This window comes from Myxine glutinosa, chromosome 4 (assembly GCF_964187855.1).
Source record: "Myxine glutinosa chromosome 4, kmMyxGlut1.1, whole genome shotgun sequence".
Classification (NCBI taxonomy): Eukaryota; Metazoa; Chordata; class Myxini; order Myxiniformes; family Myxinidae; genus Myxine; species Myxine glutinosa.
The window spans coordinates 196,063,360-196,088,624 of NC_136264.1; the positions used below are offsets into that span (position 1 = coordinate 196,063,360).

General features: G+C 46.4%; 2 protein-coding genes across 2 annotated transcripts in view; one reads left to right on the forward strand and one right to left on the reverse strand.

The window, feature by feature from the left end:
* The window catches only part of TSEN2 (tRNA splicing endonuclease subunit 2), an 841,321-nt gene that overhangs the window by 598,146 nt on the left and 217,910 nt on the right, over nt 1-25,265 (reverse strand). The window lies entirely within an intron of this gene.
* The window catches only part of LOC137426005 (voltage-dependent L-type calcium channel subunit alpha-1D-like), a 545,673-nt gene that overhangs the window by 35,370 nt on the left and 485,038 nt on the right, over nt 1-25,265 (forward strand). The window contains 2 exon segments of the mRNA XM_078775346.1: nt 12,682-12,928; nt 21,413-21,692. Coding sequence (XP_078631472.1) covers nt 12,682-12,928; nt 21,413-21,692 — 527 coding nt within the window.

The window sequence follows — 25,265 nt, forward strand, 5'->3', positions numbered from 1 at the left end:
CCCCAATCGCTCACTATCAGCCCTCAATTCGTCCCTTATCCGCTCACCCATTTTTTCCATATACCCCATTATCTGCGCCGCAAAGAGGTCCAATTTCCCCAGCGCTGCGGTCTCGACTGCCGCAGCGCCACCATTTTGTGCCTCTTCAACCACGTGCGCGAGAGCGCCATTTTGCGCGCCTGACACCCCCTCAACCACATTGCCAATGTTCTCCTCCTCTCTTTCCTCCACATACATTTCCCCGAGGTCCTGGGTTGAATCTACCCCGTCTATCTCTCCCACCGACATCCCGTCGCCTTGACCAGCCATGGCGCGATTTCAAAATTCGGGTTTTGCTTTAAAACAACACAAATTTCCAGCAGCTCGTAATTTTGAGCGCGTTAAGCGCGCTTCGGGTCCGACCCCGCTCCCGACACCAATTGTTACGCCAATTGTACAATTGTGTCCAAAATTTGGGCTAAATGAATTTAGTCCCAGGTCCGAATCCGACACTCCTGACACCAATTGTTACGGTTCGCGGTTAAGGATGGTATGTTTGCCGAGCGGAGGCACCGCGACCTAACAGTTTCCCCGATTCACCCAAACGTTGGCCGTATCGCGCCACAGATATTCAATGTGGAAAACTCTAAAACGACCGAATGTAGAGAGGAAGAAGAAGACGTACAGAAGAGTAACGGGATTTATTCTTTACACACACAAGCAAACGGAGCAGTCACGGTTATGTACAGGGAACATGAAAAAGCAGGTGACACAGTGAAAATTACTAGCTTACCTAACAGGCTTAACTTATTCCCAGGGACAAGACAAAAGACAGACTACGAACACACTTACACGGGGAATGATGATAGGGATGGCAGGTGGATGGCTGGCGGGATAGGGAGGTCCAACTGGTCCTGCAGCACAATCGGCTCGTTGGGCAGCCGCCGTTCCTTCGCGGCCCTGCTCCAAACTGCCGTCCAGGCCCCACGCTGCTGTGGCTGCAGTTTCGGTGGTTCGAGCTGCTGTAGATGCAGTTTCGGTGGCTCAAGCTGCTGTGGATGCAACCGCCACTCTTGTTACGGACCTCTCTTTGTCATGGACCTCTCTTTGTCATGGACCTCTCTACGCAGCTCTCTCTTGGACCTTCCAACCCCGCTTTCCTCTGACGACTCAGCTCTTTTCATGGACCTCACCACGCAGCTCAGCCCTGGTCACTCTTGCGCGCGCGCTTTTATAACGCCTCCGGCGATTAAGCCGCCGGCCTTCAGGACACGCCCATCGGTCTGCTCACCTCGGCCCTGGTTGGTCGCGCGACCCTCTGGCTCCGCCCTTGATGACGACGGGCGGGCACGCCTTTCTTCCCCGACCCTGCCTCGTGGCCAATGGTGGCTTTGGAGGGGATGTAATTGCCAAATTGAGGCTTGGCCATTACGAAAGGGGAAATGGAGGTTTTGGGAATGGGAATGAAGGATGAAGGGAATCTATCTTTTTCACTTGGTGCAATGGAGTGTCATTTTAATGGAAGACAAGGCCTTAATCTAAAACACATAATAAGGATATAAACTACTGAACAAGGGTTTTATCGTGTCCTTCAATGTGTGCTTTTATGGAATTAACTACCGGGACGCCCTTTGACCTTTACACAACACTGGAGGCAGGAGGGGCCAGACTCAAGTAATAATTCATAACAATTTCCAATACAATACAACACAATCAAAAAAATACAATCCTCATATCCGCAACAATATATATATATATATATATATATATATATTATAAACAGGAATCAAATTCCTGCAAGGGGCTAAGTGTGAAAAATTCTGACTCAATACAGGACTCAAACCACAGACCTCCATTGATTATGCATCAACAGCCCACTGCGCTATTGAGCCAGCTGTGATCTCCTCAGAATTTTACACACTTAACACTGCGAGCTTTATAATGGCCGATGTTTTACATGCCTGTTAGGCAGACCCCGAATGTTAGCGTTGGTATATCTATGCGTATATATGTGTGTATATGCAGAAGTGCTGGTCTTGGTGCTGTCTTTCCCTCGCGGTGCCCCTGTGCTGTCTTTCCCTCGTGGTGCCCCTGTGCTGTCTTTCCCTCGTGGTCCCCCTGTGCTGTCTTTCCCTCGTTGTCCCCCTGTGCTGTCTTTCCCTCGTGGTCCCCCTGTGCTGTCTTTCCCTCATGGTGCCCCTGTGCTGTCTTTCCCTCGTGGTCCCCCTGTGCTGTCTTTCCCTCGTGGTCCCCCTGTGCTGTCTTTCCCTCGTGGTCCCCCTGTGCTGTCTTTCCCTCGTGGTCCCCCTGTGCTGTCTTTCCCTCGCGGTGCCCCTGTGCTGTCTTTCCCTCGCGGTGCCCCTGTGCTGTCTTTCCCTTGTGGTCCCCCTGTGCTGTCTTTCCCTCGCGGTGCCCCTGTGCTGTCTTTCCCTCGCTGTGCCCCTGTGCTGTCTTTCCCTCGCGGTCCCCCTGTGCTGTCTTTCCCTCGTGGTCCCCCTGTGCTGTCTTTCCCTCGTGGTCCCCCTGTGCTGTCTTTCCCTCGTGGTCCCCCTGTGCTGTCTTTCCCTCGTTGTCCCCCTGTGCTGTCTTTCCCTCGTGGTCCCCCTGTGCTGTCTTTCCCTCGTGGTCCCCCTGTGCTGTCTTTCCCTCGCGGTGCCCCTGTGTTGTCTTTCCCTCGCTGTGCCCCTGTGCTGTCTTTCCCTCGCGGTCCCCCTGTGCTGTCTTTCCCTCACGGTCCCCCTGTGCTGTCTTTCCCTCGCGGTGCCCCTGTGCTGTCTTTCCCTCGTGGTCCACCTGTGCTGTCTTTCCCTCGTGGTGCCCCTGTGCTGTCTTTCCCTCGTGGTCCACCTGTGCTGTCTTTCCCTCGCGGTGCCCCTGTGCTGTCTTTCCCTCGCGGTGCCCCTGTGCTGTCTTTCCCTCGCGGTGCCCCTGTGGTGTCTTTCCCTCGCGGTGCCCCTGTGCTGTCTTTCCGTCGTGGTCTCCCTGTGCTGTCTTTCCCTCGTGGTTGTCAGCTCTTTCACGAGCCTCGATTCAGTATCCCCCCCAAAAAAAAAGAAGTGCATTGAAGATTAACTCAATTTTTATTATATATATGTACGTATATATACAGGGGCGGATCCAGGAATTTCAAAACGGGGGGATGCATGAAACTATAGCGCTGGGGGTGGGGGGGGGGATGAAGAGGGGTCTGGGGGTTCCTCCCCTCCAGGAAATTTTTAAAAATTGATCGTCAGAAACGCCATTTCGTGCGTTCTTGGACGTTTCTGCAGTTTTTTTCGTTCTTCCCTGGTCCAACAGTTCAACGGATTCGCGATGACTAATGGTGAGATAGAGGAACTGGTGAAACGACTTGCTCAGCTGTTCCTTCTGCTATAAATTGATGAAGTGTGTGTGTGTGTGTGTGTGTGTGTCTGTGTGTGTGTGTGTGTGTGTGTGTGTGTGTGTGTCTGTGTGTGTGTGTCTGTGTGTGTGTGTCTGTGTGTGTGTGTCTGTGTGTGTGTGTGTGTGTGTGTGTGTGTGTGTGTGTGTGTGTGTGTCTGTGGGTGTGTGTTTGTGGTGTGCATGCGTGCGGCATGTTTTTGTGAAGTTCTTCTGGAGCTTTCTGATTTGTGTAGTTCTCGCGAAATGATTGTTATGATCTCCTGAGTTAATTAGGCTCATTAACTACAAAGAATCCAGAAGAATTCCCATGTTTCTAAACGCACGCCATGTTAAGGTGTATAGAGCAGCTTAATAGGTGCTGGTCAAAGCCTGGCACCGCCATGCGCCGAGGTTGTGAAGCTCAAGGCAGGGCGTTCTCCCCACAAAGCCCGGCACCGCCATGCGCCGAGGTTGTGAAGCTCAAGGCAGGGGGTTCTCCCCACAAAGCCCGGCACCGCCATGCGCCAAGGTTGTGAAGCTCAAGGCAGGGGTTTCTCCCCACAAAGCCCGGCACCGCCATGCGCCAAGGTTGTGAAGCTCAAGGCAGGGGTTTCTCCCCACAAAGCCCGGCACCGCCATGCGCCGAGGTTGTGAAGCTTAAGGCAGGGGGTTCTCCCCACAAAGCCCGGCACCGCCATGCGCCAAGGTTGTGAAGCTCAAGGCAGGGGTTTCTCCCCACAAAGCCCGGCACCGCCATGCGCCAAGGTTGTGAAGCTCAAGGCAGGGGTTTCTCCCCACAAAGCCCGGCACCGCCATGCGCCGAGGTTGTGAAGCTCAAGGCAGGGGGTTCTCCCCACAAAGCCCGGCACCGCCATGCGCCAAGGTTGTGAAGCTCAAGGCAGGGGTTTCTCCCCACAAAGCCCGGCACCGCCATGCGCCGAGGTTGTGAAGCTCAAGGCAGGGGGTTCTCCCCACAAAGCCCGGCACCGCCATGCGCCGAGGTTGTGAAGCTCAAGGCAGGGGGTTCTCCCCACAAAATAGATCAGAGAGGACAGCGGAACGTGAATTATTTTATTAATGGTAAATTCTGCTATTTTGGAATAGACGGCGCTTGTGTTTCTGAATGAAAATGTCACACATCAGGTGGGGATATGGTGACGTCATGGTGTATGTTCATGAGGGCCAGAGATGCCATCCGACTTTCTCCCATGGAATATCTCAGGAAGGTCTTCAGACGACGCAGGCAAGAAAATGAGCGTTCGGCCTCACAGGAGCCTACAGGGAGGGTGCATCCAATATGGAGTAGGACTTTGCTGGATGGAAATTGGTCTCCATCTACTGCGCAGAAACGATCCATGAATGTGCTTGGAAGCGTGTTGTTAGGCTTCCTTCTCCAAAACGTCTGCCGGTCTCTAAGCTCATTTATCAGTCCTGCGGGATGTTCTATGTCGTTTTTCCAACGCAACAGCTTCTGATGTCGGGCTGGAATGTCGCAGGTATCGGCGATTATCGCAGATGTCATCAGCAGAAACAGATCACCACCTTCCCGATTTCACCACAGAATCGGGTGTCCATTTCCTGGCTGAGGAGGTCGAGAAATGGAACGGACATGTTTCTGAGGTGGAAGAGCAAGGGAGTATTGGCGGCAGTGTTCGGACGATGGATTTGTCGTTTTACAACTCTCGGCATTGTGACGTCACTTCCTACAGATTCTATCATGGGCTCAGCGTGATCGAACCACAGAGAGAATTCAGTTTGAGCATTTGACCGTAGTTGAGTGAGCGCGTCCTTCTTGTCGTCAATCATAGAGTATGCCTCCAGCACATCCATGCCGTTGCGTTGCAGAGGGGGGGAGGGGGGGGTGGGGGGTGCGCGCGCCCTGCCCTCCCCTGGATCTACCCCTGTAAAAGCACTTAGTTTTGCCCTAAATGCCACATGATGGTGTTTTTGACAAAGGGTTATGCCCGAAATGGCGATCGTGCTTCTTTTAAAATGGTGTATTTCTCACCCTGATCTTTCTTTTATGATATAAAAAAAAAAAATATATATATATATATATAAAAGAAAGTTTTTGTTTGTTTGTTTTAATTGCAAAATCGAAGATTTTTCAATTATATTGGTCGGGTGCGTTTGTGGTTCTGTCTGTTTGTCTGTTTGTCTGTTTGTTCCGTTTGTTTGTCTGTTTGTCACCGGGCTACAGGTCACAATTCTAAACCGACCGTCACAAAACTTTACCAAATTGTATAGGTCGGCCCAATTGAGAAGCCTATTGATTTTGAGGTCAAAGGTCAAAGATCATCTGGAGGTCAAATTTCTAAAATCGCCATTTTAAATCTGATTGACTTTAAAATTGAATAGCATTTGTATATTGAGTCACTAAATTGGGAAATGAACTATTTTTGAGTTTAAAAGGTCAAAGGTCAACTCAAGGTCAAATGCTAAAAATCATCACTTTTCATCTAAGAAGGCGTCAATTCTAAACCGATTGACTTGAATATTGAACAGCATTTGCATATCGAGTCAATAAATTGGGAAACATACTATTTTGAGGTCAAAAGGTCAAAGGTCAACTCAAGGTCAAACTTCCAAAATCATCACTTTTCATCTGAAAAACCGTCAATTTTCATCCGATTGACTTGAAAATTGAACAGCATTTGCACATTGAGTTACTAAATTGGGAAACATACTATTTTGAGGTCAAAAGGTCAAAGGTCAACTCAAGGTCAACCTTCCAAAATCATCATTTTTCATCTGAAAAATCGTCACTTTTCTTCCGATTGACCCGAGCTTTGATCAAGATTGTCAATTTTAATCTTGATGAAATGGACAATTTGCTGTATCAATGGAAAAAAAAATTCTTGGGGAGGGGGGGGGGGGGCGGATTTTGCAAGTATCTTGCTCTGCATGACGTCTTCTTGTTTGTTTGTCTGTTTGTTTGTCACCAGCCTACAGGTCACAATTCGAAACCGATCATCACGAAAGTTCACCAAGTTGTATAGGTCGTCCCAATTGAGAAGCCTATTGTTTTTGGGGTCAAAAGGTCAACATAGGCCAAAGGTCACCAACTTTGCCAAATTTCTAAAATCCTCAATTTTCATCCGATTGACTTGAAATTTGAAGAGCACTTGCATATCTGGTCGCTGAATTCAATGACCAAGTATATTTCAGGTCAACGTAGGCCAAAAGGTCAACATAGGCCAAATTTCTAAAATCCTCAATTTTCATCCAATTGACTTGAAATTTGAAGATGACTTGCATATCTGGTCACTGAATTCAACCACAAATTATATTTTACGTGAACATCGGCCAAAAGGTCAACATAGGCCGAATTTCTAAAATCACCAATTTTCATTTAATTGACTTGATATTATAAGAGGATTTACATATATGGTCACTGAATTCAACCACCAACTATTTTTGAGGTCAACATAGGCCAAATGGTCAACATAGGCCAAGTTTTTAAAATTCTCAATTTTCATCCGATTGACTTGAAAATTGAACAGCATTTGCACATTGAGTCACTAAATAGGGGAACTAAATATTTTTGAGGTCAACAGGTCAAAGGTCACCTCAAGGTCAACCTTACAAAAGGTCAACCTGTTGACCCGAGCTTTGATCAAGATTGTCAATTTTAATCTTGATGAAATGGACAATTTGCTGTATCAATGGAATTTTTTTCTTGGGAGCGAGATTATTTATGGGAGCGAGACATGGGTAATGAACCCATGCATGGTGAACGTAGAGCAGCAACGAAGGTTGGAAAGGGTGGAAATGCGAATGGTTCGACGGATGTGCAGAGTATCGTTGAGAGAGAGGAAGACAAATGATAAATTGCGAAAGATGATGGGAATAGAGCCTGTGATTGATGCTGTGAAGAGGAACAGGTTGAGATGGTTTGGTCATGTGTTGAGGAAGGATGAAAGTGACTGGTTGAGAAGAGTGATGGAAATGAATGTAGAAGGAAGTAGAAGACGGGGAAGACCGAGAAAGACTTGGCTAAAGATGGTGGAAGAAGAAATGCGGGCAAGGGGGTGAACAAGGAGAGATGCAGAAAATAGGGCAAAATGGAGAAGATTGTCATGGGGACCGCAAGGCTAACTCCCGCTCTAGCAGGGAAAATGGCCTTTAAAATGCATGTTGTTGTTGTTGTTGTTGTGATAACTAAGGTCCGCTCGCGTTCAACGATCAATGAACAGTGCTGCCTGCCGGGTTTCGCCGCGAACCAAAGTGTGGACCGGAGTGGAGCGTGAACCTGGAGCGGGACCTCAACGCCTGTATCATCTGCCCGGACCTTCCTCCCCTGCCATCTGCCTGGACCTTCTCCTCCTTCCTGCTATTCCCTTTTCATAATCCAAGAAATTTACTCCCGAAGAGATAGAGCAGAAGAGAAGACTGGCCCTCAGAAAGCTGAGGAAGACACCGTAAACTTTTTCTGTTCTTTTTGTTGTTCTTGTGATGTTTTTGCTGCTGAGCTGATTTCTTCTTTTTTTATTTCTTCTTTTTTCATGCAAATTGTCATACTTGGATTTATGGTTCAGGAGTGGTGATTTGGAAGACCCCTCTCATTGAACTCTTTCCGTTACATTTTTGAATATTTTGAGTTTTAACATATTCACACTTTAAGCTGCTCGTATATCTAATTACAATGTCAGACAATCGTATTGACTGTCCATGTTGTTTTTGGTGCCTTAAAGCCCTTTTTTTTTCGTGGCACTTTTTTTTGTTGTTTCAAACTTTATGCCATTGATACTTCTAAAGTCGAAAATGTGACTTTTTTATTTTGTAACAGCTGTTGTTACACTTCAACCCCCTGGGTTGAAGAAGCTGCTTCAAGTGAACTTCTTGTTCACTCAGTTTACAGTTTTATTTTGTGGACAATTACTTGGGGGGGGGGGGGGGTGGAGGGGGGGAATCGTATTTGTGTTATATTGCACCAAGAGATGTTGTTTTTGCACATTTATGTTATCGCACAGTATTTTTGCACATTATGTCCCTATTCAATGGTCAGCAAGAATTCCTGCTGCCATGAAGATTTAACCATTGAATAGGATCCTAGGATCCTGGGTTCGAATCCCGGTCGATCGCTGAATTAACACCAGGGGGGTTGACTCAGCCTGTCATCCTTCCGAGGTCGGCTAATTGAGTACCAGTTCACTGGTAATTCCCTGCTTGTCGTAAAAAGGCGACAAAAAGGGTTGGCGGCAGGAAGGGCATCCGGCCGTCAAACATTGCTTCAAAAAGGGGACCGAAAAACAACAACAACCACGGTGCCCGAAAAAGGCCAACCCCCGCTTGCGGGGAAAAATGGCCTCTAAAGGTGGTTTTTTTTAATGGAATTTTTTTCTTGGGGGTGGGGGGTGGATTTTGCAAGTATCATGGTCCGCATGACGTCTCTTGTTTGTTTGTTTGTCTGCACGCGCTAATCTCCTGAACGGTGATAGATAGGAGGAAATCTCTGACACAAAAAACGTCGGGACGGGCCCCGGGAAGGTTATAGGCTAGGTGGTGAGGCCGGTCAAGGCCGCTTCGGCCTGGCTGGGCCCATTTCACAATTAAAAGCTGAGCTGAATTATAGTAGTCAATCTTCTACGGCCGCGACTAAAGCTGAATTATAGTAGTAAATTCATTCAAAAAGAACTAAAAATGTCGGGACGGGCCCCGGAAAGGTTATAGGCTAGGTGGCGAAGCCGGTCGAGGTGGCCTCGGCTGGGATGGGCCCATTTCGCAATTAAAAGCTGAGCTGAATTATAGTAGTCAATCTTCTGCGGCCGCGAGTAAAAGCTGAATTCTAGTAGTAAATTCATTCAAAAAGATATGGACTGATGATATGGACCAACTTCTATCTACTCATCCCAACTCTCTCTTCCTCATATGTGGTGATTTCAATTGTCACCATGCCAGTTGGCTGGGTGTGGGTACCTCTCTCACCAGCCATGGCTCTTCAGCAAAGGACTTCTGCGACTCACTGGGACTGACACAATCTGTCAATTTCCCGACCCGGATCTCAGTCAACGGAACATCTTCTCTTCTGGACTTGGTTATGACTAACTTCCCTGAAAATGTCTGCTGCTCTTCTTCTGCTCCGATCGGATCATCTGATCATGTCCTTGTTAAAGTGGACATCTCTCTGACCATCCTCAGGGAGCCTGCTCAGCGTCGACGAGTCTGGCATTTCACTCAGGCCAACTGGCACGGTCTTCAAGCAGCCATCAATCATCTGGACTGGTCTCCCATCTCTACCACCTCTGACATCAACTCATCCTGGGAATTCTTCCAAAGTAAATTGCTCTCTCTCATGCACAGATTTATCCCATCTCGTCTTCAGTTGTCATACCCTTCCTCCCGTCCATGGTACACGGAATCTTGTGGTGAGGCTGTTGCCCAGAAACAACTTGCCTTCGTCTCCTGGAAAGCAAATCCAACGGAAGGAAATCTCATTTCCTTTCACAAAGCCCGAAACAAGTGTGTGTCCACCCTCAGGAGAGCCAGGAAACAATATCTCTCCATTCTCAAGACCGAACTCTCTTATCTGTCTCCCTCTTCCAAATCCTGGTGGCGTCTGGTCAAATCCGTTTCTGGTGTTTGTTCCCCCTCCATCCCCTCCCTTACCTCAAACGGCTACACAGCTGACTCCACACGTGAAAAAGCTGAATGCCTCAACTCTGTGTTTGCCTCTAAATCTTGTGTCCCAAACCCATCCCTCTCTGTACCCACCATACCCAGTCGTACCCTGCTGCTCCTGGACTCCGTGTCCTTTCCTCCTGACAAGGTGGAAAAGTTTCTGTCAACCCTCGACTCTGATTCTGCAACTGGACCCGACGGCATCAGCCCACGGGTCCTAAAATCCTGCTCTGCTGCTCTATCTCACCCTCTCTCTGTTCTCTTCACCCTCTCTTTTGCTCAAGGTCAACTGCCATCTGCTTGGAAATCAGCCAACATCACCGCTTTGCACAAAAAAGGTGCAAAAACAGATCCTAGCAACTACAGACCAATCAGCCTTCTCCCAATTATCAGCAAAGTCATGGAATCCATCATTGCTTCGGATATGAAATCTTTCCTCTTCTCCAATGGCTTGATCTCTGATCATCAATTTGGTTTCAGACCAGGTCACTCTACTCTGGACATGCTGCTTCTGCTGTCTCAACAATGGATGGAGGTCCTCAATGCCAAACAGGAAATTAGAGCTGTCTCCCTCGACATATCACGTGCCTTCGACACGGTCTGGCACCCCGCTCTGCTCACCAAACTCTCCTCCTTTGGTATCCATGGAAATCTCCACGCATGGCTGGCGGACTTCCTCTCTAGTCGTCGTCAACGTGTGGCCCTGAATGGGTTTCTCTCATCTCCTCTTCCTGTTCAGGCTGGAGTTCCCCAAGGCAGTGTTCTGGGCCCCGTGCTTTTTCTGGTCTTCATCAATGATCTCTCTGACTCTCTCGAAAATCCTCTCTATCTCTTTGCTGATGACTCCACTCTCTGCCGCTCCATTCCTCTTCCCTCAGATCGGCAGTCTGCTGCCTCCTCACTCTCTGAAGACCTGGACAAAATCACAGACTGGTCAAACAAGTGGAACATGTCTTTCAATCCTGACAAATCTCACACTCTTACTATGTCTCTCCGAAAAGATCGATTGGACAACCCTCCCATCTACTTTCTCAACAATCCTCTCCAAGAAGTTCTGTCGCTCAAGATTTTGGGTCTCACTATCTGCCATGATCTTTCTTGGGAAAACCACATTTCCAAGCTGGCCTCCAAAGCCAGTCGCCGACTGGGCATCCTCCGTCGTGCGAAGTCCTTCCTCGGCACACCTGAGCTCCTCACCACATACAAGGCTTTCATCCGCAGCTCAATGGAATACTGTTCTCCCCTATGGGCCGGTGCTCCTGCCTCACACCTAGCTCGGCTTCACGCTGTTGAAACCAAAGCTTTCAGAATTATTGGAATCTCCCGCGATGAAGCTATCTCTGAGGGCCTTTCACTCACTCACCGCAGGCAGGTAGGTGGTCTTTCTGTCTTCTACCGACTCCTCTCCGGCCTTGCACCCCCAGCTCTCTCTGTGCTCTGTCCCCCAAATATTCCTACAGGTCGCACAAGATCTGCCAGCAACCCTCTGATGGTTAAACTGCCGAAATCTCGGCTCTCTGCTCACCTTCACTCTTTCATTCCTCTTTTCTCCCGCCTCTGGAACAAACTCCCTCACTCCCTTCAATCCCACTCCTCCCTCCAGGTCTTTAAAACAGCTGTTCACCACCATCTCTTATCTTCCCCCATCCAAAACCTTGATCTTTTCTACCCCCGCTAATTCACCCCAGATCCACCTTGTTTGAAATTCCAACTTCTTTCCTGGAAGTCCTGGCAGTGTCCATATGTTTTATACCTCTCCCACCGCCCCCTTCCCATGCCCCCCCCCCCCCAAAGCCCTCGCCCTCTCTCAGATCTCTCGATGTCTCCATGTCTCTCGGTCCCTGCTCTCAAATGTTGTGTTTGTGTCCTTCCCCCTCTCTCCCCATCTTGTCTACCGCTCCCGATGTTATATGTTTTATGTGTCGGTTTGTCTTTCTGTGTGATTAATGTTCGCTCTTTCACGAGCCTCGATCTTGTATTAAAAAAAAAAAAAAAAAAAAAAAAAAAAAAAACCCAGGCAACGCCGAGTGCTTTCGGCTAGTCTATATACAAAAGAAAGTTTTTGTTTGTTTGTTTGTTTGTCTGCATGCACTAATCTCCTGAACGGTGAAAGATAGGAGGAAACCTCTGAAACAAAAAAATGTCGGGACTGGCCCCGGGAAGGTTATCAGCCAGGCAACGAAGCCGATCGAGGCCGCCTCGGCCGGGCTGGGCCCATTTTGAAATTAAAAGCTGAGCTGAATTATAGTAGTCAATCTTCTACGGCCGCAAGTAAAAGCTGAATTATAGTAGTAAATTTATTCAAAAAGAACCCGGGCAATGCCGGGTGCTTTCGGCTAGTATATTGTCGCGCGAATGCCCTCGGTTAATACCTTGGGCTCGCGGATGGCCAAACGAGCTTTAATGGAGGCGTTTATTCAATGACGGATTCGACTATGCTAGCACGGGAGGAAGAAGGTAAAGGAAGAAGTGTGAAAGCTCTTACCTGAAGCGATCTCACCGGCAGCTCCGATCCTGTAGGAAATGAACTCAAATGAGCACGGGGGTAAAATGTACAATACAGAAATATTTATTACAGAACCCGAGAACAATGGAACGCGACGATAAAAACTAAACCCCCTATTGAGTGCTCTTACACACACACTTCAAATACACACGATGGGAGAATGAATTAAAGGAACCGTTGTTTGCGCATCTGTGCGTATCTGTCTGGATGTGCAGCGTCTGTCGTCCAACGTGGCTCCGGTTGGCGCGAAGAAAGGCCTCGATGTGCCCCCGCTCACCCGCTGCCAGGCCCCGAGCCACCCGCTCACCCCAGTCTCGTCTGCTCCAGCAGCAAGCCTCGCTCATACGTGGATGCCAGGGAGGAGAATCGATGGCGCTCCAACGTCCGTCATCAAGCAGGCAAATTCGCAGATGGCACAGGAAGAAAAGTCCAAACGGAACGAAAAGCAAGGGCAGAAGGACGGTCTGGGAAGGGTAGAAACCAAAGCGAGAGAGAGATAAAATGCCGGCGAGCGAGTCGTTTTGTCACTTGCGTGTGACGTCAGCTCTCTCCCTCTACCAACCAGTGCCTTGCTTCTTTGTGGTCTTTCCCGCCTTCTGACGTCACCGGCCCTTGCCCTCTAATCAGCGACCTGCTTCTAAGTAGTGGTTTTGTGCCTTCCACACTGATTGGCCAAATGTTCGTGCCTTCCGCACTGATTGTCCATTGTCCAAGGTGTCAACGGTCGGTGGCCAATCAGTGTGCCGCTTCCTTCCACCTTCCTTTCACCAATCGGTGGCCAGCTTCTTACCCCAACCAATCACACGTTCTCCTGGGCATGGCTGTTGCTTGTTGGTTCTTCCAAAGTCATTGTGGCGGCGGGGAATTATTTAATGTGTGGTGCGCTAATGGGCCTATCTAATGTCTATGGGATGTATTGCCATAAGGGACACTGGGATGCTCACCGAGGGAACGACACACAAGGGAATTTTACCCATAATCCCTGTTCTAATTAGCATGCCCCGCCCCCTCGTGGCAGGGACAAAGATACAAGCTTAATCCGACATTCGGGCTACACACAGAACTTATTACAGGTGAGGTTCCCTATCACGACAGCCGGACACCTACCTATGCATATCTACCTGGATCTAGATATTCCTCTACCCCTAATTCATAACAAAGAAATCTGCAAAGCAAGTATGCTAGCATTAGATCGTCTTGTCGGACTCTGATAATCCATACTGCCTACCTCGGAATGAGATCTGCTATCGAGCAGGTGAGCGGAACATGGCGTCCTGTAGTTTTTGCAATCAATCGATATATTTTTGCAAATGTATCGATTTTATCTTTGAAAAGCCATGGCATCCACAATGCAGGCGTTACCGATGATGTACAGCAATAATGAGTGACCAGTAGTGTTTGCGAATGAATGGTCATTTAATTCTATTTTGTTAACTATTTACACAAACCCAAGTTTAATTAAATGGAAAACTTGATTTGCTGTTTCTATGAACAAGGCAATGGTTTGATGTCCATGATGTTTTTTTTGTTTTTTTTGGTATTTCTTCATTTGTACAGGTCTCAATTATAGTGTAGCAGCATAGCAAACCTGTTGTGCATTTTGTGATACAAGCACCAAATTTGGCACAAATGTACATTAATATGTTGCGAACATTTTCAGATATTGGGCCACTTGAAATTCTCTCTTTATGTCCGCCATATTGGATTTCAAAATGGCCGCCACTTGAAATCTACATTTGCTATTATCTCTGGACGTAATGCAGCTATTGACTTGATTCTGGTATCTAAATGTATGTTTTTGGGGGCAAGGAATCCAATGGTACCAATTTCAACTTAATATTATCTATCACAGTCTGTTATATAATTTTATTTGGAAATTATCTAGGCAAATATTGGATTCAACACAATACTTTGAAAAGAATGTCTTAGTTCTGTAAATGTCTTAGGTATAATACTGACATGCTACATGGTCTAGTATTTGAGGCTAGGTGTACTGGTATCTGAGGCTAGGTATATACCGGTACTGAAGATACGTGTACATAAACAGTGTCATGTTAACAAGTTCAGCATTGCCACAAGTACATGTATGTTGTTGACTCATCGTCATGTGCAGTCGCCTTCACACACACAGAGGGCTGTGCACTGAAGGGCAGCCTTTTTGCACTTGCAGCACCTCACACACCCTTTCTTGCACTTGCAAGAAACCAGCTCAATGCAGCTGTGAGCTGCCTCAGTTAGCCTGGTCCAGTAAGGTGTGTACTGTCCTTCTCCAGTCCTTGACCAACCCCAGTTGGTTGGTGGAGGGAGCTCTGGTGCTGGCAGCAGTATCTGACCCCACACATGTCCACCTTGATACACTGCCCTCTTGACATGTTCCTCCAGAGCTGCCTTCGTTGGAGGGATGAGCTGCACAAATGCAGCCCAAGATGTGTTGTCATTGTCCACTGTACCAGTGTTGTCTTCCAGGACTTGCTTTGCATTGCCTAGCCATTGGTATTCTTCATCAGTCTGCTGTTTGAAGTCTCCTCTGGTCAATGACACCACTTTAGCAGCTGGGACAGGCGACTTCTTGATGCTGCTAGTGACAGGGGGTACATCAGTGTAGTAGTGCGGCAAGGGGGCGACTGTCTTGGACCGTGCATCCCCAGATCCTCCAACAATGACGATACTCCGATCCACTCCTTCACCAGTGTAAGAAGGATGTTGTATGAGGGAGATAGCGGTACTATGGAAGGAGTCCTTTGATGTTGTTGCACTGGGGTTGTGATCTATGTTGTCTACAGCGGCAGTTGTAAACACTTTGCCACGCATCTTCGGAGGGCAGACCACTCGTTCTCTGTGAAACTGTTGGCAGACACTGTTGCCCATCTGTGCTGAGAGCTGGAGCACTCTATCATAGGAGATGCTCAGGCCAAGGTGTGTCAGTCTGTCGACCAATTCCTTCTTGCGTGTATGAGCATGCAGCATCATCCCTATGTATATTGGAAGTGGGGTCTCCTGTGCAACACTGTGCCTGACACTGGTGGATGATGTGGTGCCACGTGTTCGCTTGTGTTTGATGCTGTTGAACTTCAGTATCTGAGCTGTGGCAATTGCTGCAGGGTTAGTGTCTGCCATCTGTTCCTTGATGCTGGGTCCCTCTAGGATCATACTGACTAGGGCAAGCAGCAACGGTGGCACAGATTCTTCTTGACATACTTCAGGGAATCTTGTGAAGGGCTTGGCTTCTCCAAACATGTGACGGCGAACAATCTGTGCAGCATGGGCAAGATGGACTGCATCACTATCACTGTCCAGCTCGCAGGCTTTGGCAAGAGCAGCACCGACATCTTCTTCAAATGCCATCAGGATGTCTCTCCCCTTGGTGTGTGCCCGCATGTCAGGAAACTGAGCCAACAGTCTCTGTTTCAGTCGTGTGGAGTGGACTCTCGTGTCGAGCTGGACTCCTAGCTGTTCCATTCTGGACTGATAGAGCTGGACAAGGTCAGCCAATCTGAATACTGGTGCCGTCTCCTCATCTTGTCTGGTTTCTTCAATGTAGAGGACGAGTTCAGCGAAGACAACTGCCGACATTGCTCGCTCTTGTTTTGTGTCCTGTGATCCTGTTGACTGGGCCTTTCTTGTGCGATTGTAAAGTCCTATCAAGCACCGTGGGTGATACTGGGCGTCCAACGCTATCATGTCCCCACCACTGAGACGGCCCAGCAGTTCTGTATCACCAAGAAGGGTTGCACAGGCACGCACCCGTTTGTCCATTTGGAATGTTGCAGCTTTCCGAAGACTGTCAGCCCCAGCAGGTTGTTCACAGAAGAAACAATTTTCTGGGACCTTCTTCTCTGTACTCGATGAGCGTGAATGTAACCTGGTGCGTTTGCATGCAGCTTGTTCCTCATCGCTCTCACATTCTTTCTTGAGTGCTCTCTTTTGTGCTCTCTGCAGTTTGGTGTTGTTGTACTGGAGCCTGCATGTCTGATGATATTTTGCACCGTGTGCAACCATCGCAGCTTCAATGCCATGACCATCATCGAGTCTTTCCAGGTGAAATGATCCTGGAAGCTCTCCAAGTTCACTGAATTTGACCAAGTTCTCTGCGAGTGAACTGTACCCACTCCCAATGTCTTTTCTCTTTGATTGGTCAGGTTTGGTCAGTGTCTCCGTCTTGTCCTCTTGACATATAAGGCATAACTTCCAGTCAGTTGTGGTGAGGTGCTGTGATGTTGATGGTGAAGTTCGCTCAACATCAGCTAGTCTGAAGCTCTTGGACATGGTGGAACTGTCTTCTGAATCTGCAACGATACAATGATATAATGTTAACATTTTGTTATATATATAATAGAGGGGTTTCCTCCGCCATACTAATGGAGAGGAGGATAATTCCTCTATATCGTAGAGCATTTAGCTTGGCACACTTAGGGAATTAGTTTTGTGAGATTATGCCGGAATTAAATTTTCACCCATACCGGAGGCAAGAAGAGAAATAAAATCACATGAGATTCTTTAGTTAAAAAATATTCCCAAATTTATTGAATATTTACAAAACATTTGAATTCATAAATTCTTACAATATTTACACAGCCAAGATTTAAATATAAATCAGTCTAAACTCTTATTAGGTTGGACAGTACATTTTCCAGACATACCCCGTTCTGTTAATTACAGCCTTCGTGTTAAATTCAGAACATGTCAAAACTGTCAGTGTGGAATACACACTTCACTCAAAATACTACTTTATATAAAACATTTCTAATTTAAAGCCTTATAGTAAGAATTTCAGATAAACCCCAAAAAAGTAAGACCAGGTTGGCTATTAGACAACCTGCCTCTGTCGTGCCCACCAGACAAGTGGTTTTAGCCAGCACACATGTGTATCAGGTAAGCTTGTGCTGAGTACATCATACCTGAACAACTCAGTGAGGCAGAACACAGCAGTGCACACCAGGGTGACCCCTTCAGTGCATAAACCAATTAACCTGTCCACTGCAGGGCATATAGAAATGAAGTTATTTTCTGCATATAATAATAATATAAGTTCAGTTCTATATAACAATTTCTGTTATCACCACTACCACTACAACTACCACTACTACAAGCTTTGTCTGGAATTTTGTGGACTAACAGACAAACAGACATACAGACAAGCTGGGATCAAAACATTACCTCCTTCCACCATTGAGTGTAGAGGTAAACATCATGGAAACTATATCATGCCCTAGATTTAATTCATGCTTACCCGTGTATTTGCTTCACTGGTTCACAAGGTCTTTTGCATACATGTAATTCAGACTCTCGTCTTCATTGCTGACCACACAATGTTGTCTAGCTGAGCCCAGATTGTATGTAATTAACTCATTTATGTGGAGTCACAAGGTGATTTAAACACAGCCACACACAAAGAACACAGTTGATGTGGGTCAACACACATGCAGCCTCTCTACTCTTTTATTTGGGTCAGGGCTGTGATTAAAGACATGTAGTGGAGTCATGTTTGTAAACATTGTTAAAGACATGCTACAGTGCATTGTTAAGGAAACAAGACAGATGGAAGCCTATACAAGAAATTTCTGTACTCTAGAAACACAAAAGATGGCTTAAAGGGTCTAGGAAAAGGGGATTATGCATGTTTGGTATTTATTGACAATATGAATGTAATGTTACATAAAATATGCATATGAAAAACACAAATGAATGGGTCACTTTGTTTCCTAATGGGATATGAATTTATATTTTAGACTGCCAGTATATATGAGCTTGTCTGAGTTGTTACTAGTGATTTAGTATAGTTTTTTATTATTATTTATATTTACAGAACTAAGACATTCTTTTCAAAGTATTGTGTTGAATCCAATATTTGCCTAGATAATTTCCAAATAAAATTATATAACAGACTGTGATAGATAATATTAAGTTGAAATTGGTACCATTGGATTCCTTGCCCCCAAAAACATACATTTAGATACCAGAATCAAGTCAATAGCTGCATTACGTCCAGAGATAATAGCAAATGTAGATTTCAAGTGGCGGCCATTTTGAAATCCAATATGGCGGACATAAAGAGAGAATTTCAAGTGGCCCAATCTATCTATAATTCCAGTAATCTCTGTCTGTCTGTCTGTACGTTTGTTTGTTTGTCTGTGACCGCTGTTTCTCGACAACCACGGGTCCGATATACTTTTAACTTGCCAGGTATATTGCTGGGGACCCGAGGATGTGCCTTTTCAAGGTTTCATATTAATCGGACAATTACTTACCGAGCTATGTCCAAAAAACGATTCAACCAATCAGAGAGCAGCGAACGATCGCGTGTGCCGAACGTGGCGGGCACACTCTGCCTCGGATGGCACATTTGAGAGCGTATTCATTTATTTCACGTTTGCAAACTATGTTGGCGTTAAACTATGTTTTACAACTAATAAAAACGAATTTGCGTTTCATTCGCTTTCCTGCGCGTTTGTGCACGCGATGGCGATTTCTTTACCAAACTCCGGAAGCCGTTCGCTTTGGACCAAACCATTGCATGTAAATAGAGGGGGGGGATTGTCACCACTCGCAAGCCGTTCGCTTTGGACCAAACCATTTCATGTAAATAGAGGGGGGGGATATAATTTTAGATATAGATATAGTACGGGCATGCCCTAGTATCTGAAAATGTTCGCAACATATTGTACATTTGTGCCAAATTTGGTGCTTGTATCACAAAATGCACAATTCTTTTGAATATTTGGGCTAAGCCGCCCCACTATTAATAGAAAGATTGAATTTAAGGTTCAAGGAAATGCAAAATGAAGACAACTGTTGCAATTCAATATTAATGCACTTTTTTGTATACTGAATCGAGGCTCGTGAAAGAGCTAAAAAAAAGAGCTTTATGTACTTCATCAAATTGGGGGATGTAATGTCGGTTATATCATCTGCATTTAGGTCGTAGACGTTATTATCTTGCAATATCCCAAGTAATATGGAAACCCTGGTGTTGGCTTAGCAGTTAGGTTGCCAGCTTGGGATCCTAGGATCCTGGGCTCGAACCCCGGTCGATCGCTGAATTAACACCAGGGGGGTTGACTCAGCCTGTTCATCCTTCCAAGGTCGGCAAATTGAGTACCAGTTCACTGGTGTCACAAGAGGCGACCAACGGGGTTGGCAGCAGGAAGGGCATCCGGCCATAAAACATTGCTTCAAAAAGGGGACCACGGTGCCCGAAAAAGGCCAACCCCTGCTCTGCAGAGAAAAAATGGCCTCTAAAGGTGGTTCTTTTTTTAAATCCCAAGTAATTAGGAGGCCATTGTGTGCCAATACTCGGATACATTCTCCACTTCGGGATAATAGCTGAGAAACGCAAGTTAATTTATATAAGGAATTAGAAAGCATCCCAAAATGCAAACCCAGTCCACCTCCGCTTGATACTTGAACTAAACTTGACGAAAACGACACTTAAAAAAAATTGTACATTTTATTCCTGTGTTCTCCATATTCTCCATGTGATTTGATGACACAAGCTCAATTGGTAAAAATGTTATGGCCTGGACACTGAATGTCAATGGTAAGTAAATAAAGAAACACGGAAGCGATTCAAAAACTGGCCATCCCTTGCTTGGCGCGCTGCAAATGGGCTAATAAGGCCTATTTATAGTCACTACCCTTGATGATTTAGTCAAGCTTTATTTCCAGTCACTGGGACTTTGCCCTTTCACATTTTGACCCAATTTGTAATTATTTTCTCTATATTCTCATAATAAAGGTTTGATGAATATTTGATGACAAAAATTAAAATGGTAAAAAGGTTGTGGCCTGGACAGACAGACACACACACACACACACACTTGCAAAACCTCATCTCCCACTGCATTTGGGGGGTAGGGGGGGGGGGGAGGGGGAGGGAGGGGCTAACTAGCAACTGGCATTTCCTGGTGCTGTTCTGAACCTGTCGGCATTTTGAAGAAATTAAATTTTGAGTTTTTTTTTTTACATTTTTTGTGGGGGTCTGAAAACTCTTCCCTACACCCACTAAGGAATGAGGTCGGGGATTGTTTAATATTACCCTTCACATAGCTACAAAGGCTTTGGCACTATAGAGCATTTTTTAAAGCCAAAAAAAAATATCCAATTTCTATTTCAAATTTTTCAAAAAATGTTTTTTTTTGCCTGGAACAGTCCTTGCCAATCACTGATGAACCTCTGAAAGTTTGAAGGAGGTCTGTTCAGCCAACTTTGAGAAAATCGCGACGCAGACGGATAGACAAACATTTCTCAATAGTTATAGATAAGGACATTCGGTTTGATTTCGTTATTGGCAGGAAACGAGACATTTCATAGAAGATAAAGAGATTAATTGATAAAGCTAATTTGGTGTGTATACAGCACATGCATGTTGGGTCAAGTGGCCCATGTCCAATTTACCTTTTTATTCTTGTTGTAAATTTGCATAAATAGAATATGGAGAGTTTATTATTAATTTTTTTTGTATACAGTATCGAGGCTCGTGAAAGAGCTAACATTTCTCACAAAAAAAAAAAATCAAACAGACACCCAAAACATATAATATTGGTAGCGGTAAACAAGATGGGGAGAGAAGGGGAAGCACAAACACAACATTTGAGAGCAGGGACATCGGGAGATCTGTGGGAGGGAGGGGGCTTGGGGGGGAGGAGGCGTGGGTAGGGGGAGGGAGGGAGGGTGGGCGAAGTATAAAACACTAGGACACTGCAAGGACTTCCAGGAAAGAAGTTGGTATTTCAAAAATGTGGATCTGGGGTGAAATTAGCAGGGGTAGAAAAGATCAAGGGTTTGGATGGGGAAGACCGGGCTCTAAAAGTTTGCACCTGGCTCTAAAAGCCAGCTGCAAAAGGTGATATCTTTCTCTCCTATGTTTTTAAAATTAATTTTGAAAGTGCAGTTCATTAAGGAATTCCTTGCAGGGCTATTTAATATCGCATGTATCATGCATTGCAGGCCTTTTCACTACCAATGGACCAGGTCGAGGCTGGAGGTCGTGGCAGTCAGTCATTGAGGCAGCACAACTCAACTCGACACCAGAGGAGGAGGAAGGGACGTCCGACGTAGTGGCAGCCAAAGCAGCCGATGGACTTACAGCGGCCCAGCGCAAGAGGCAGCAGTATGCCAAGAGTAAAAAACAAGGCAGCTCAATCAATGACCGACCACCACGTGCTCTCTTCTGTCTCAAACTGAACAACCCTGTTCGCCGGGCCTGCATCTGCATTGTCGAATGGAAGTATCCTTTCAGTGCAATCCATTTTTAAAACGCACTTCTTTGTTATGATTATAGATAAATACTGTAGATAGATAAATCAAATCGGTAAGTCAATACCACTCATTATACCACTCAAGATATAGCCACTCATTGTCATTGTAACTTTCAAGGTTCACCAAGATGAGTTCCTAGCGCATCCCTGACTAGACGACTAGGAGGGCGACTCTCTTATGGCTTGTCATCCCATCAGGTTGAGTGTCTTTGTCCGGTTCTATCTCTGAATTATTGGGTTCACAGTTACTCAGAACATCCAACAACTCGACACGGTGACACTTATTATGATGGTTTCGCTGAAAACTTTCGGTTGAGACTTTATGTCCAAATGAGTTACACTACTTCCATTTACATGAGCCAATTTACAAAAGTTATGACAAAGCCATCTTTCCTATGATGTTTCCTTTGCCATCATGACAAGTATAAATTACAAAGAGAATTCACATTCAATGTAATAATTCTTGTTCCACTCATTTTAAAAGGAAAGTTGCATCAAAACTTGCATCAAAAAACACAGAGGGACAGATGTCCCTGATCTTGAGTGATTTTAAAAGGCTTTAAAGGGCTGTAGTTTTTTCTATTTATTTAAATAGAATGACATTTTATGCACAACACCTAATTTGAGATTTCATAAATCATGATTATATGATGACGTGTGTGTGTGTGTGTGTGTGTGTGTGTGTGTGTGTATATATATATATATATATATATATATTGTTGCGGATTCGGGGTTCGGCACTCCCCTTAACAAGGGGGGGGGGGGGGGTTAATCCCCTTGTCTTTTAAGCTGGCCGTCCTGAGTCCTGGAGCTATGACGTCACTTCCGGTCAGCGCTGAATAGGGTGGTAGGCCGAATTAGTCCTATTACCGAATTACCAGCGCCTTCAGGGAAGCGAATAAATGAGCCCCGCTCGAGCCGCGGCGGTAGTGGACACGCCGAGCGATGCGAGCCGCGACCCAGGCCGTTAACAGTGACTAGACCCGATTCTGAGCGGTTCCTATCGTGCCACAGGTACTCAATTGGGAAAAGACTAAAGCGATCGGATGGAGAGGGAACCAGAGTAAAGGAAGAACAAAGTGTAGTTTATTAATTATGTACAAAACCAAAGAGGAAACGAAAGGAAAGAATGTACAGGAAGGGAAGAAGAAGAAGAAGGACACAGGGCAGTCTTATACAGTCTTACTCTACAACCCCAGACAAACAGACACACTCACACGGGAATTGTAGCGGGCAGGGTGGAAGGTCCAGGTCGATGGTTCCAGGTAGGTCGACCGTCCAGGCTCCGGTTCCGCGGGCGAGGAACGGCAGGCAGCTTCGCGTGTTGTCGACCGCGAGTGGACCTTACATATAGCGGGGGGCTGGGATGCTGCGTACGTAATACGTTTATCGAGCAAACACTCTCTCTCTCTCGCAAGTTCATACAAGGGCTTTCCGAAGCAGTTCGTCAAAGGGCTCGTCTCTCAGCAGCCGACGCTCCCAGCAGACCTCCCACAAGCAGTCCGTCTCAGCCAGACCCCACAAAGCGCCATCTCCAACCCGAGTCGACTCTGTGAAAAGGCTCGCGCTGGCGCTTATATTACGCGCCCCCAGATTACTCCGCGCTTCATAGAACCACGCCCGTGATGGTATTCACTTAGCCCTGGTTGGCTGGTGGAGCTCACCGGCCACGCCTCCGATGGCTGGTTCACAGGCCACACCTTCTCCTTGGCCGTCCCGCCCCCTTTCTTCGGGCCTGACCGCATGGTTAATGGCGGCGTAACGAGCTCAAATACCAGTTTACTGCAGCGAACGCTGCTGATCAACCACGTGATGTTTGGGGAGAGACAAGCACCGCCTGTAGGGGCGCATAATGGCGCCGCTTGGAGAGAGAGATTGGAAAAGAAGCGAATGGGGCCTATCTCATTTGATTAATGCAGCGCAGATTCAACTATTGGGAACACGGCCTGACCTAAACACATACTAAGGAGATAACTAAAGTTCCTATGGTGGCCTACGTGTTGCATATGGGCTAATTAAAGGTTAATTAGTCCAATTAGTCATAAAGTTAATTAGTTAATGAAGTTAAGGTTAATTATTCATTAAGACAAATTAAGGGCAACCGTTAACCTTTTAAATGATGGGATATTTACAAGAATTATTATTTACAAAGTGAGGGTTCTAAAACCGCAACAATATATATATATATATATATATATATATATATATATAAAAGTTCAAAACACACCTGGTCACAAGTGTGCCGCACTGACCGGGTCCTCAGTCGAGGTCCTCAGCATCATCCCGTTTCGGCCCTTCAACCTCTATACGGTCAGCTAAGGTGGGCCGGCAAGGGCACATACACATTCACATGCAGCAACTGCACCTGGATGCGTACATACCCCCACCCCCAGCCAGTGCAAACAACAACAACAACACCTCCACATCCAGAATCCACAGCACCAAACAAACATGGTGGAACACTCAAACACCCACCTTTATACCCTTCACCACTCACCAACAAAACACACCAGATCATACATATACACACCCATATACACACATACACACACAACACCAACCAACCAACCACCTACCCTTACATCATACACCACTCAACACACAAAAATACACACTCATGCAAAAATTAATTCATGCAAAAACACACACCCTCACCAACTCGCTCATATACACAAAATAAGAAATAATAATGGCAACAAAAAACAAAACAAAAAAAACAAAAAAAAAACAACCAACCTACACCGTTCGACGTGCCTCCGTAAACTTCCTCCATATCCAAAATGAGCCTTTCAAGGCAACCTGGGCCACCTTGTCACACATCCTCCTTCTTTCTGTCCCACACACTCCCAGCCTAGCAAGAAATGCAGAAAAGGAATTGCCAATATACCCTCTACACCCCACCTCAAATGGCTGACACGAAACTCGCCAACCCTTCTCCCGGCACTCTGCCTCCAGCTCACTGTACTTTCCTCTCTTCCTGTCGTGCACCTCCTCCATGTTCTCTTCCCAAGGTACCGACAACTCCCCTAAGATGACCTGTCTTGTTGCACTTGACCAAATGACAATGTCAGGCCGCAACCTTGTCACACAGATCTCCTCTGGGAATACCAATTGTGGCTTTAGGTCTGCCACCACCTGCCAATCACAAGCATCTGACAGCCCTCCTGCTTTCCACCTCCTCCTCTTTCCACCTCTTACCACTTGGCCCTCTTTGACAAACCACACCTCTCCACCATCAGTCTCCTTCTCCACTCTTCTCTCTGTCGATCTCAGCACCTCTTGTTGAACCATCTGCACCACCACCGCCAGCACCTGATCATGTCGCCACCTGTATCTTCCTGCTGCCAATGCTACTGAGCATGCACTTAGTGCATGCTGCACCGTTCCCACACCTCCACACAAATAACATCTCTCCTCTTGCAACAACCCCCACAATCTCAAGTTTACTGGTGACGGAAGCACATCATACGTTGCCCGCAACAGGAAATTCAACAATATTGGCTCCATCCTCCAAATCTCTTGCCACTTCAATATCCTCACCC